The 13,041-nt window shown below is 34.4% G+C and overlaps 2 protein-coding genes across 4 annotated transcripts; both read left to right on the forward strand.

Moving 5' to 3' along the window:
- The first annotated feature begins 428 nt into the window (after window positions 1-428).
- On the forward strand, window positions 429-3,943 carry LOC104104664 (E3 ubiquitin protein ligase RIE1-like). Its single transcript, XM_009612804.4, has 3 exons — window positions 429-1,661; window positions 2,567-2,921; window positions 3,379-3,943. Exons 1-3 carry the CDS (start codon window positions 1,114-1,116, stop codon window positions 3,523-3,525), a joined length of 1,050 nt encoding a protein of 349 aa, XP_009611099.1. The 5' UTR covers window positions 429-1,113; the 3' UTR covers window positions 3,526-3,943.
- Window positions 3,944-8,261: 4,318 nt separating this feature from the next.
- On the forward strand, window positions 8,262-12,652 carry LOC104088437 (uncharacterized). 3 transcript variants are annotated; one of them, XM_070181540.1, is made up of 6 exons: window positions 8,262-8,402; window positions 10,004-10,105; window positions 10,206-10,250; window positions 11,819-11,916; window positions 12,096-12,172; window positions 12,288-12,483. In XM_070181540.1, the coding sequence occupies exons 2-5, from the start codon at window positions 10,052-10,054 to the stop codon at window positions 12,124-12,126; spliced, it is 228 nt and encodes a 75-aa protein (XP_070037641.1). In that variant the 5' UTR covers window positions 8,262-8,402; window positions 10,004-10,051; the 3' UTR covers window positions 12,127-12,172; window positions 12,288-12,483. The 3 variants fall into 3 exon arrangements, with proteins under 3 accessions (XP_070037641.1, XP_009591408.1, XP_009591407.1); XM_009593113.4 differs by lacking the exon at window positions 12,096-12,172 and having other exon boundaries at window positions 12,288-12,652; XM_009593112.4 differs by lacking the exon at window positions 12,096-12,172 and having other exon boundaries at window positions 8,279-8,416; window positions 12,288-12,652.
- Window positions 12,653-13,041: the final 389 nt, after the last annotated feature.

Consider the following 13,041-nt stretch of genomic DNA (forward strand, 5'->3'; position numbering starts at 1 on the left):
CTAGCTGATTACGGGTTCAATTGAAATTAATAATTTCAATAAGAAATTTAGATATATATATATATATATTTTTTATTTATAGGAGTTTTTATTGTGTAATGAGTTCAATACGAAGTTGCTTTTGCTACTGGGTTTGATTAGGTGGCCAACTGATAACCTCAGCAGGCGATTAGCTACTGTACCCGCCAGAAATTCAAATTCTTAATTACATAGCTGTCCGAATAATAAGTTAACATTTGTATAAAAAATGGGATTGACTCAACGTTAACATCAGGGAAAAATTAGAATACTCTTTGCTGATGTTCTAATTCTAATCCACATACAAAACGACTCAAAGAGTAAATGTGCATTTCAAGAACCCCACACTGCTTTCAGCTTCCATACTTTGCTTCCTCAATAAACAAAACGAAAAAAATAAAGCCTAAAACGTCTGAGGAAGTTAGGCCAACGGTTATAGTTCCTCACCCTTTTTAAAAAAATTCACTTGAAATCAAAGCAAAAGGGGCTGTTTGATTATTGGTCACCATCTGAACCCAAACTTCACCTTCCTCTGTCATGTTTGTTCAACCCCATAACCTCTTTCTCTTCTTATTTCCTCCCTTTTTATTCCTACTTCCATTCCTCTGTTCTCTATTCTTATCCATCTTCTTCTCTTTTTTAGAGATTCTTGAAATTTGGCATCATATGCTATGCAAGATTAGTTAAGATGAGCAAAACTATTTTTCAAGATTGATACTTGGATTATGTAATAGGTTCAATTTGGGAAATTTTTGCAGTGACATGCTAGCAGGGAATTTTCTTTGAAAAATTCTTCATTAATCATTGTCTCTCCTCCCACATGCTGTATGGTATTATTACTGATGATATATTACTTGATAGCAGTAAGAATTTGAAAGTTCTTGGAAATTTCTCCTTGTTGACAAATTTGTTAAATACACCTCCTGGCTAAGGTACATGTATGTTTAGCTAAGCAGTGTCCAGAGTCGGCTCCGGCATTTAAATTTGATTCGTTCAATATTTTGGTTCTTATCACCGAACCCATTACACTTTTTTTGTACTATATATCTATATTTCATATTGAAAATACTGGTTTTAGTTGAATCTATTGATTATATGCTACATACGCCTCCCGGTGGAGAGTCATCATTCCCAATGAATAGTCGTTACTTCATTACAACAGACTCGTTATGTAGTTCTAGAGTTGTTGTTCCTGTCCCGCCAATTGCAACTGAAGTTGTGGAAGAAACAATGGATGTTAATGTTAGAAACATGTCCTCAGCAAGGACACCCTTTTCTTCATTCTTAATAAGAATGGCTATTAGAATATCAAGATCAAGGTGTTTCAGTTTCTTAAGAAGGGTGTTTCATTACCAAAATGGTTCAAGATCAGAACTTGGTGCAAATCCTTTTAATTCTGTGACTTGGATGATGATGGAGTGCATAGCTTTAAGTGTTCAGATAATTATCACAGCATACACACTGGCTATTTCAAAGGAGGAAAGGCCAGTTTGGCCAATGAGGATTTGGGTATTTGGATATTCTTTTGGATGTGTACTTAGTCTGATTCTGCTTTATTGGCGCTACTGGGCATTATATGTCAGGCAAAGAGATGACTCTGCCACCTCTGATATTGAGCAGCAAATAAACCATGATGAATTAAGGTAATATACTTCACCCTGTCCAAAATATTAGTAGTTTTGGCAAAATGAATCTCTTTCAATATAGTTGACATTTCATTACTTTTATTTTTCAGATGCACACTCATTCCAATTAGTGAAGTAGTAAAAAAGGGAGACGATTAAAGAGTAATAGAGACAAACAATCTTATGATTAAGACTTATTTTGTTTCCTTAGGAGGTGTGCAAAACTTTAAAAAAAACGGATGCCATGGATGCTGTTTTTTTGTGTTAACATGCATAAAGAGATTGAAAGCTCTCAATTTTGGATTTTTCAACACGTGCTAAACAAATGAACAATTACTCTGTCAATAGCGCAATACTTCTTCACTTTTTAAATATACTTGACTCCAATTTTAATAACGTAATCCTCGTTTGAACTGCAAACTTAAGGTTCCTTTTCTTTTAGTCTCACAAGGTCGTCTTCTAAAATATAAATAAGGCGTATTCTAGTAACACCATTTGAATTTTGACCACGTTGCATTTCTTGTTTCTGTTGTTTTGAGTCATGTGGTTCGGCTGGTGGCAAGAGAGGATTTAAAAATTGTCTACAAGAACCAATTATCTCAAATTGTTTCTTTCTCCTTCGTTAAAAAATGTGGCTATTAAGAACTTATTCTTTTGTGTATAAACTAGACTTCAGCTGCATCATTAAACTAATAGAGGCTACTTACTTCATTTTACCCCTAAAGAATGCATTTTCAAGAATTTGCATAGAATACAGAGATGTTATAGAATAAATGATAACTCTTCCTACGATTTAACTTAACAATGTAAAAAGTGTTATACTATCGTTATATTGTAATCTGTTGTAAGAGGTAATTTATCAAGATTACTAATTTCATTTTCAATCTTTTAGATGATCTGATAGTATACAATTCTTTTTCCAGGGCCTTGCCGCCTCTGCTGGAGAGATGTCGGACTTGTATAGAATTGTTCTTCGCCATATGGTTTGTGATGGGGAATGTTTGGGTGTTTGATTCACGCTTTGGATCATTCCATCGTGCTCCTAAACTTCATGTGCTCTGCATCTCACTGCTAGCTTGGAATGCTGTCACTTACTCTTTCCCCTTCATATTGTTTGTATTGTTATGCTGTTGTGTGCCACTTTTGAGTAGTCTTCTTGGCTATAACATGAACATGGGATCGGTCGATCGAGGCGCATCTGATGAACAACTCTCCAATCTACCAAGCTGGAAATACAAGGAAATTAGAAATAAAGAAGAGTTTCAGAGTGAAAATGCTGTAAGTGATCTGTTTCCTTATTAAACACCTAGAATTAGAGATGAAACAAATTGTAAAGAAAGGATTAAAACACCTAGAATATTTTTAGGTGTTTGGTTGAAGAGTGGCAATATTTTCTAAGAAAGAATATTTATTAAAGACGGGTAATAATATTAGCAAACCAGAGAGTGTTTTAATGAAATTTTTTTAATACTAAAGATTGATAATAATGTCGAAGTATTAATTAAGGCCGTGATTTGAAGTTAAGAGTTGACATAATTATGAAGCAAAATAAATTTGGAAGACAATTTTCCCTCTAAAAAATATATTCTGGCTACCAAACACTAGAAATGAATTATTTTATAGAAAACATTTTTCGAACTTTCGTTGTACCAAATACACACTTAGAAAAGAAAACAAAATAGCAAGGAAATTTGTACATCATTCCTCAAAGCCTAACAAGTTTGTGGGATAACAGGAATGTTGTATCTGTTTGGCCAAGTACAGAGACAAAGAAGAGATCAGACAATTGCCTTGTTCTCATATATTCCATCTCAAATGTGTGGATCAATGGCTCAGAATTATATCTTGTTGTCCTCTCTGTAAACAAGAATTAGAGAGGTAAAAATTGCAAGAAAAGCTCATGATAGCACTGATACTTCATTTGTTTACTCCCACATCCACATTTAATTTCCTGGTTTTTTAATGTCTTTCTTAAATTTTTTGCACAACTTTTGAAGAAAAAGTCAACATAAATTGTATGTAAAATATAGTTACTAGAGTGAGCAAAAAGTTATTGTAAATTATAGTTCACCAGTGACTATGCTTCTTGGCGTGAGTATTGAGAGGAATCAAGATAAGTCTATGGCGAAATAGTTGTTTCCTTTTTTGGGGAAATATTATTTAACTCTCCCCAATATGCAATATCATTGTGCATCTCTTTCTGTATTGACTACCAGTACTATTTTATGATGTAAAATTCGAAAGCTTAGTGGAGGCTTCTTAAAGCAAAATGGAAATTAGTCAGTTTTGTCGATTTGGAATTAGTTGTGCTTGTGTTGATTAAACAATGACTATGTTTAATAAATTGAGATTCTCTCACCCTAAGGTCAATAGGTTTTTCAATTAAATCCTACTAAAAATTCAACTAACGTGTTTCTTCTCATGCAACTTACATTATTTGAGGTGATTCAACCCAACAATCAGATATCTGATTGTGCTTGATAAACCATGTAAAAAATCACTCAAACGTATATCTCCCCAGAGACTTATGCTATTTTAGGTGATTCAATCCAACATTTATTTACTAAATCTACAGTGATATTGAGACCGCTTAGATTTATCTGTCCATGTTAAGTTGAGAAATAAAATTGGAGGGACCACTTATAGTTGTTTTATTCTTAGATTGGATCCTTAATAAGATATCAATCATGTTACTTCACGTCTTGCAGACTTAACGAAAGATATATTCATTCACATCGAATTTAAGCCAAATTAATGTATGCATTATTAGAAATTGTAGGTAATTAACAGAGAAATTAAGGCTTTGAGGCTTGAAAGATCACTATCTTTCGAGAGTTATATTCTAGGGAATACAAGTAATTCTCTATCAGATACAATGTAACAAAGCCTGAAAATATACGTGCAAATTGAATATGCTACTTTTGGGATGTTTTCAAATTTATAGAGAGGAAAGGGAGATTTTTCCTGAAAAATTGTTCCTTGTACGAAGTCAGAACTTTTCTGTTAATTCAATATTTAAATATTAAATTCAAATTTTAAATAAAAAAAACTGTTCAAACAAATAAAAATAATATACACATATGTCAGTTTTTCATTTTATTACACTTAGTGGGCTTAGCTTTATAACGCCAACAAAATGGCTTGTGGCCATTGATGTGGAACTCCCACATATGTACAAACTATTCTAACATGCATGATATGTGTTTTGCATATAAATTTATCTCACTTAGTCATAGTTAATTAATATATACAATTACATTATAAAAAAAAAACTATAGTAAGTTGATATAATCAGATATTAATTAACACGTGGTGCAAGTAAAGTAGTGTTTTGCAAAATATAAAGCAAAATAATGTTGGATCAATACATTAATGTACATTTTCTTTGTTTTAACTTTTCTGGTTTTGATACCTTTGTTTGTACTGTTGGGTACGTTCTGTATTATTGCATTCTTCCGTTACCAATTTGGGATACTATAAATAACTCCATAATCCATATATGGTTTCTGAGTTGTTCGGTTTTTGGCGACTGAAATTTCCATTTTCCTATCGCGGAAATACAGTGTAATAACTTAGGTAGGCCTCATTTATATTTGAAACTTTTTCCAAAATTTAAAAGAAGTGTTTTTTTTATTTTAAGAAATAACATTGTATATTTGAGGACTTAAACCCCAAACTAATTTTTGTTAAAAGTAGGCTGAATACACATACAACTCCTTAAGCTTGTACACTATTTTTACTTAGCTACCTCAAGTGATACATGTACCTATTAGCTACTTCAATCACAATGTGTGTCTATCAAATACAAACGGTTGACCTGCCAAAAAACGTGTGTACCACTTCTCTTAAGTGCGGGAGAAGGTCAAATTTCCAATTTTTTTTTTTTTTTTTTAAAGTAAAAAATCCATTTTTATTAAAACCACCATAAACACCCTCTTGCAGTGCTCCGCCACCGTCGCCCCCAACAAAATCCTGCCATCATTTTTTTAATCTTCTGTCATCTTCGATTATATAGTGCTTCTAATTAAGATTGCCAGTATTTGTCAACAAATTTACGGGAAAAATAAGATAAAAATGCTAATAAAAGCAAACGAAATCACTATTCTGAAATTTAAATCTACCGAAATTAAGAAAGATTCATCAAGTTTTTCCAAAAAACTGTGTCTTTCATTGAAGGAAGATAATAAGATTTTGTTCTTATGAAATTAAAGATAAAAAAACCAAAACCACTAAAGTGTGTCTTCTTGTGAGTTACATTTCTCCTTCATCTTCAGACTTAGAGCCATAACCATGGCTGCTACTTCTAATGTAGGTTAGTTTCGAAATAGAAAAAATCACATACCACCACTCCTCTGCCATGCGTCCCACGCTGCTATTATTATTGTGGAGGTGAGTTTTGAAATAGAACAAAAACAAAGGGGGGGGGGGGGGGGGGAAGTGGAGGGGAAGAAGATGGGAGGGGTTCTCTAACAGAGAATAAGAAAGGGAGTAGGAAGAAGATGACGGGTGAAGAAAGGGGTGGGTAGGGTGGCGGAGGTAAGATGAACGAAAATGGGGGAAGAGGCTTGCCGACGACGGTTGGGGAGGGGCTTTCGTTTTTTAACCAAATATTTTCTATTTTTTTTTGTTGGAAATGTTTTTCTTATTAACTTAAGACAGAAGAAATGTGTCTTTTTTTTCATTTGTTAATTTCTGCCATGTCAACGTGCGTGTAATACACGCACTATATAATTTTTACTGACGGTAACCGGAGTAGCTAATAGGTACAAGCCTTACTCGAAGTAGCTAAGTGAAAATATTGGATAAGTTTAAGGAGCTATATGTATTCCGCCTTAAAAGTATATAACCTAAAATATGAACTTCTACCAATAGCAGTAGAGAAGTTTTTATTTTCTATCGAGCAATTCAGAACATGTATGCTGGAGTCAAGATCCGAGTGAGAACAATGATAGGAGACTCGAAACACTTCCCAGTCGAGATGGGATTGCACCAGCCATCAGAGATCAGCTCTTAGCCCGTATTTATTTGCCTTGGTGATTGATGGATTGACAAACATATTCAAGGGGAGGTATAATGGTGTATATTATTTGCTGATAATATAGTATAGATTGGTGAGACATACGGGGGAGTTAGCGAACTAGAGGTTGAGAGACGGACCCTATAGTCTAAAGGTTTCGGATTGAGCAAACCTAAAATATAGTACATAAAGTGCAAGTTCAATGACTATCACATGAGGCAGATGTGAAAGTGAGGAAGCTTCAAGTATTTTGGACCAAAATCCCTAAACATGAGGAAAGTGAAAAAAAGTATTAAAAAAATATTCATGTAACATTAAAAAAAAAGAGCTAGAGATATAGAGAATCTACATTTTAATTACGAGATTCCTTGTCACATTTCAAGATTCTTGTACGCACTAAACAAACAGAAGTCGTTCATATGATTAAAAGACTAAGTCACGAAAAAATATTTAAAAATTTCAAGAACTTTTTTTTCTAAAAAAATTAAAGAGCCGGCCAGCCTTAGCCCGCACCCCTCTGAGAGCTGGATGGGGCTGGCCATTTCATTTAGATGGCGGGTCGGTCCGCCCTAACCTATCAAATTTAAAAGCCCGACGCTTGGGTTGCTTTCTTTTGCTCTTGAAAGTTATTTAAATTCTCTATACCCAAATGTGAACACTCAAGTCCCAATCGCTCATCAAATAAAATATCTTTCCCCTTTTCTCTTTTCAGTTTATTATTTTATATTCATCATAATTATTTAGCTATTTTTTAAATTGAATATATTAATTTTTATACTACAATTACAAATTTAATTATTTTATCTTAATAACCGAATTTTAGGTTAAATAAATTTGACTCGCAGCATTACCATGGGTGTATAAGCTAAAATACTATTTGTGTGCAAACAAAACTCTTAGATTATGACGTATGACAAACCATATTAGTGTTTAAATATAACATAAATTTTGATTTTTACAATTAATGTAGATATCAATAAATTCAACTATTGTGCCAAAGATTATACATACGATACTACCGCTATTTATTATTCAAATAAAAATTAAACATGATAAAGTACTTCACATTTATAAGAAGAGCATGAGAAATATCGCATAAGCAATATTCATGTTATTATATCCAGAATAAAGCAAATTATATTCCAATTCATGAGTGCACCTTTATTATAAAAACTTAGCAGTAAAGAAAAAATTGCAATTCTAGACACATGAAAACCAAGATGCTAAAATCAAATGACGAAAATCCACTCATTTTCCTCAAACTTCCTCCTTAATGGCTCTCGAGCAGACAAATAATTTCAGTTTTTACATTATTATTGTAAGTGTACAAATGTAAATTTAAGCTAAAATTCTGGTCATAAGTGAATGGAACTCCTAGACCTAACATCTAGCCGAGAATATAAGTTTCCAGAGGGAATACAATATTTCATTTTTAAAATTAATGCAGCTACTAACAGATTCAATTATTATAATAGAATATATTTAACATTTATTATTCACAACAAAAATTATCACTACTTAGTTCTTTGCTTTTATAATAAATAATAAAAGAGGATAAACAAAATCGCATGACCCAAAAAGGTGGTCCTACTCCTAGCCAACTCATATTGAGGAAGGTCCATATTTAAACAAGGTCCAACTTGAAAGATCTGAACCCTAAACTTCAGATTAAGCGTCCATCCTCTCCTCTCCGCTCCATTTCACAGAAACCGGAGCTCGACGGTGAACAAGTTTCGGCTAAGGTGTCTGATTTAAGGTTTGATTTCGGCAGATCAATTTTATTGTCTTCTTCAACAACTTGTGTTTGTGTGTGCGTGGTTCTTTTGTCCAGCAACAAATCATGGGGTTGAGCTTATAAATTGTCAAACTCTAGTAATCAAATCATTCATGGAGTATCTCATTTAAACTTCAACTGATTTTCTGGAAGAAACCGATAAACATCCCAAAGTCGGAAATCCCAACCAAAGTCTTCAGAATTGAGATTGTCCAAAGTTGAGCCTTGCCAATTGTCGCTTCTCTAATCCGGCGAACTCCACGTCGCTGTTGTTTCTCTTCCAACAAAGCCACTATAAGTTTCTTCTATTTCTTTTCTCTCCTCTCTTCTCTTCTCTTCTCTTCTGTCATCAAGAAAAACAAATGATCTGATTGTCTGCTAGAACTTGTCTAATTTCAAATACTAAAATCAAATGAATCTCCATAACCCAGTTTTGGGGGCGTGTGTGTGTTCGCTTAGAATTGGGTTCTCAGAAATGTATTTATTGTTCCTCACATTCACCTTCCACTATTGTATCTACTAAAATCTTAGTCATTCTGGCTTTCTTTGGATTTGGTTCTGCTCAATGTTGAAATAGTTAATTGTTCCTATGTAAAAAAAAAAAAAAAAAAAAAAGGCAGCCCGGTGCACAAGCACCCCGCGTTCATGCATGATCCGAGGAAGGGTTGCACCCCAAGGGGTGTGATGTAGACAGCCTACCTTGATGTAAGTATTAGTGGTTGCTTCCACGGCTCGAACCCGTGACCTATACGTCACACGGAAATAATTTTATCATTGCTCCAAGGTTCACCTTCAATTGTTCCTATGTAAGTTTTAAAAAATATAGCCATTCTAACACTTGAATAGAACAAAGAGAGTTATGTTAGGTGGACAGTCTTGACTATGGTGAACCTTCTAAATATTGGATATAGAGAATGTATATAGCCGGCTTTAGGATTGAAGTTTAGTTGATTGATTGATTAACGTTGTTGAAATGGGGTCCTTTGTATGGATGTCTTGGGCTGGTGGATTTCAAAATCTTCCCAATAATCCACCCACAATGTCTTTTTTTACTTGGAACTCATCACTGTCTGACTTATGCATTCAGCATTAGTTTTTACTTTTTTCGTGTATTCAACATTCGTTTAGTGCTCTACTTTCTAGTTTTGAAGAATTTATGGCTGTTGGTAGGATTTTTGCTGGCAACTAGTACTTCCTACTGCTTTTGCACCTTATATTTACCATTATTAAAAAAAACAAAGTTCAAAGTGATGTAGCAGCTACATAAACTTGGCTCCCATTTGAAGATGATTGCGCACACCCCCTCCCCCCAATTATTTGGTGGATGAATTTAGAACTTACTTTGGAAAAATAATTTAGAAATTTGAGAAATTGGTATGTTCATATCATGAAATGTTTAAAATGTCATTTTTATTGTGGGACTTTGTTGTTTTTAGTTAGTCTTGAACTATATTCTTTTCACGAAAATAAACTAAGGTTTTGCAAATTGGTTGACACATTTAAAGTGTCCAAAACAAAGATTTCAATATTTGAATTCATATTGAGATCCTCATCCTCTCATCCAAACAGGGTCTTTTATCTCTGCTTTTCCGGCTACAGTTTGAAGCGAGTTGCACAATGCCGTCTCTCCAAACAGCATTGCCTCCTGAACTAGCCAACAATGCTATCCGAGTTAGTACCATTTACTGATCAGCTATTTGATTATATGAAAGCCTCTAAAATTTCTTTCAAGTGATTTATGCTGCATTTATTTCTCTTTCTTGTCTCTTAGCTTTATCGTGAGTGTCTCCGACGAGCAAAATATATTGGCAGTAAGGTATGTTGTTCTTCTTTATGTTGTTCTGAAATTATGTTAGTCGTGGTGGTTGTTGTCTAGAACATTTCTCATTTTACTTTAGCCCACTCTTTTAGTTTTGATCGTCTTTTGTTGTGGTCCTTTAAAATTCAGATGCGTGATTAAGTTGGTTGATATTAAGCACAGTCTGTTTATGTGAACTATGGTGGAGATTCTGTAAAGGCGTTATTAACTCCATGAACACATTGTCCTTACTCACAAAATGAGGTGCACCCGCTGTTCTTTAAATCCTTCGATTTGTTCTCAATGTTTATGGTTAGGAAGGAATGTTTTGACGATGTGCTTGCTCTGAAGCAGTTGCCTTTTATCTCCACAAATTTATTTGGTGGAGATGAATTTCACCTGTGTATTTATATTCTCTAGCTTGACATTTACTTCAATTATCGTCGTGGAGATGACATGCTTTAATTAGAGCAAGAGAACCCAATAAAGACTACGCTTATATCCATAATCTAAAAGCTTTTTGGAGTCAAAGAGTAGTCTCGGTTGTGCTGGTTGGGATGTTTATCGTTTGGGAGAAGGAGCAAGAATAACAACTATGCCTCAGTGCCAAACAAGTTGGGGTCAACTATATGAATGCTCACTTCTCTATCTAAGCGGCTGGGAGGAGGAGATAAGGTGAGGAAAAACAAGAGAGAGGAATAGGGAGAGAGAAAGTCAATTTTGTCATTTAAATTAAATGGAGATATCAAAATGCGGTGTGAAAATTGGAATGCATATAAATTCTAGCCGGCGCCAGACTATTGAATGGTAAAATAGCCAACATTACTCCTTTGTGTACTTTGCTTTTTGAATACAAGATAAATGGAGTTATTCCAACATGACCAAATTCATTTGTTGTTGTCGGGGGATTCCTTATGCTAGACTAATCCTGTTCTAGATTATCCAAGAGAGATTGGTTATTTCATCCTTGATAACATGCCTGTTTCGAGTGTGGTACTTAGTTTTTGGAGAGCCTACAATATCCCTCCATGTTTCCATTGGTTGTTTCTTTAAGATTACCAATTTTCTCAAAGCTAAGAAAGGGAAAAGTGGGCTGAGTTGAGTACTTGGATGTTTCCTGTGGCTAAAGCTTTTTCCTAGGCTTAACTCACCTATCTTTATGCTTCCAGTAGTCTCCTGGCTGGGTTTGCGTTATCGGAAGGGGAGAGAAAAATTCATGTCATTCACTAATTACCGGTTAGACTCAGCATCACAGATAAAAAATTTATAAAGGAAAAGATTAGCTCTTTTTTGTCTTCCATGGATGTCTGCTCAGAAGTGTTTTACTGACCTCAGCGATGAAGATATGCAGGTTGCATGTGCTCATGCTGGCTACCCTATGATTTGACATTCTTATCTCCCTTGGAATTGTCTTTGCTTGCTTATGATAAGGATTCCTTTGCTGAGATGCTTTATCCAAATCTGGAGTTGCCCTTCCTTTTCTTTTTGCAACAACAAAAAGATATAAATATTACTCCTAATAGCTTATTTTCTGATGATCTTTTGAGAACTAGCTACTTACATAGTTGCCTGTTGCGAACTTGCAGCAACATAACACCGAGCTTCTTGTTGGTATGGTAAGACAGCAGTTCAAAAAGCATATGCACGAGACTGATCCGGATAGAATTCAGAAATTGAAGGATGAGTGAGTTCATTCTACCCTTGTTTTTCCCATATAATGAATGTCTGCCAAACTGGCGGGAGTTTTATAAGGATTTACTTTAGAGTTCACTCACGAACCACCTTCTGATTGAAAGTATTCTTAGCTTTCTTGGTCTCATCTGCTGTGGTTTTCTGGTACTCTTCTTCTAAAATATTCTGTAGGATTAGAGAGAGAAGTATATTGACACTCTAGTACACTTCCCTAAGAACCTACACTACATCCTGATTCTACCTATTTGGTGCATTTTCTTTTGTTTATCTTTTACTTGTTTTAAATTTCTTTTCCTTATTTCACATTGCATCTCTGTAAGAATTGGTCTTAGTGAAGCCATTGTCTTTCTTTTGGTATTGTAGTGCTGCGAGGGGGCTCATAAACCACATGTTGCATGAATCTGAGAAGATGACTGGCCGGAAATTCAGCCAGAGTTCTTGAATTTGCCTGTTCCAAGCAATTGGCTTTTAGGACCAGACTGAAAGTTTGTTATTAGCATGATGTTTTATTAGCATAATTAATACAGACCATACAGCCATGCTAAAAGTTTTACAAGAAGTTGAGCTTGTGATGAGGCTCACTGTAATCTGAAGAACGTGGCATCATTTCTGATTATCATGCGAATACATTTTTCCATATTCTTGATTGATTAGAGCCCTGGAATAATTAAAACATATTCCCTCTGTAGTAAACTTGTCACCTTTCAGTTTGAGGTTCGATTTTTTCATTCTGTTTTTCCCCCAACCTTTGAGGGTCAACTTTCCCACAGCTTGGCCAGGAATATTGAGAAGTATTTATGGTACTTTTGAGATGAAAATGCCTTAATCTTTTAGTACTAGTGTATAATTCAATAAAAATGTTGAAGCGATGAATTTGTTTGCATTATTTTTTCTTCTGTAAATAAGTTAATTGACCCTGAAAATCATGGAGTGAACCTTTGGGATGCAAATGGTGACAATGACAACTGCATTATTTTTTTTTATGCAAAAAGAATCCCATGGTAAAAGAAAACATGCAGAAAATTGATTCAACAACACCCTAAATCTAAATAGTCCAAGGTGAAATTATAAGTTTGAAACAACTCGTATTCATAATAACGCCTGGTTTCATTCATCT

The sequence above is a fragment of the Nicotiana tomentosiformis genome, chromosome 7 (genome assembly GCF_000390325.3).
Source record: "Nicotiana tomentosiformis chromosome 7, ASM39032v3, whole genome shotgun sequence".
Lineage (NCBI taxonomy): Eukaryota > Viridiplantae > Streptophyta > Magnoliopsida > Solanales > Solanaceae > Nicotiana > Nicotiana tomentosiformis.

Coding starts and splice junctions, on each gene's coding strand:
- LOC104104664 (XM_009612804.4), top strand. CDS start 1,114: ATGCTACATACGCCTCCCGGTGGAGAGTCATCATTCCCAATGAATAGT. Junction 1,662..2,566: donor ATAAACCATGATGAATTAAG/GTAATATACTTC, acceptor TTCTTTTTCCAG/GGCCTTGCCGCCTCTGCTGG. Junction 2,922..3,378: donor AGTTTCAGAGTGAAAATGCT/GTAAGTGATCTG, acceptor GTGGGATAACAG/GAATGTTGTATCTGTTTGGC.
- LOC104088437 (XM_009593113.4), top strand. CDS start 10,052: ATGCCGTCTCTCCAAACAGCATTGCCTCCTGAACTAGCCAACAATGCT. Junction 10,106..10,205: donor TAGCCAACAATGCTATCCGA/GTTAGTACCATT, acceptor CTTGTCTCTTAG/CTTTATCGTGAGTGTCTCCG. Junction 11,917..12,287: donor ATTCAGAAATTGAAGGATGA/GTGAGTTCATTC, acceptor TTGGTATTGTAG/TGCTGCGAGGGGGCTCATAA.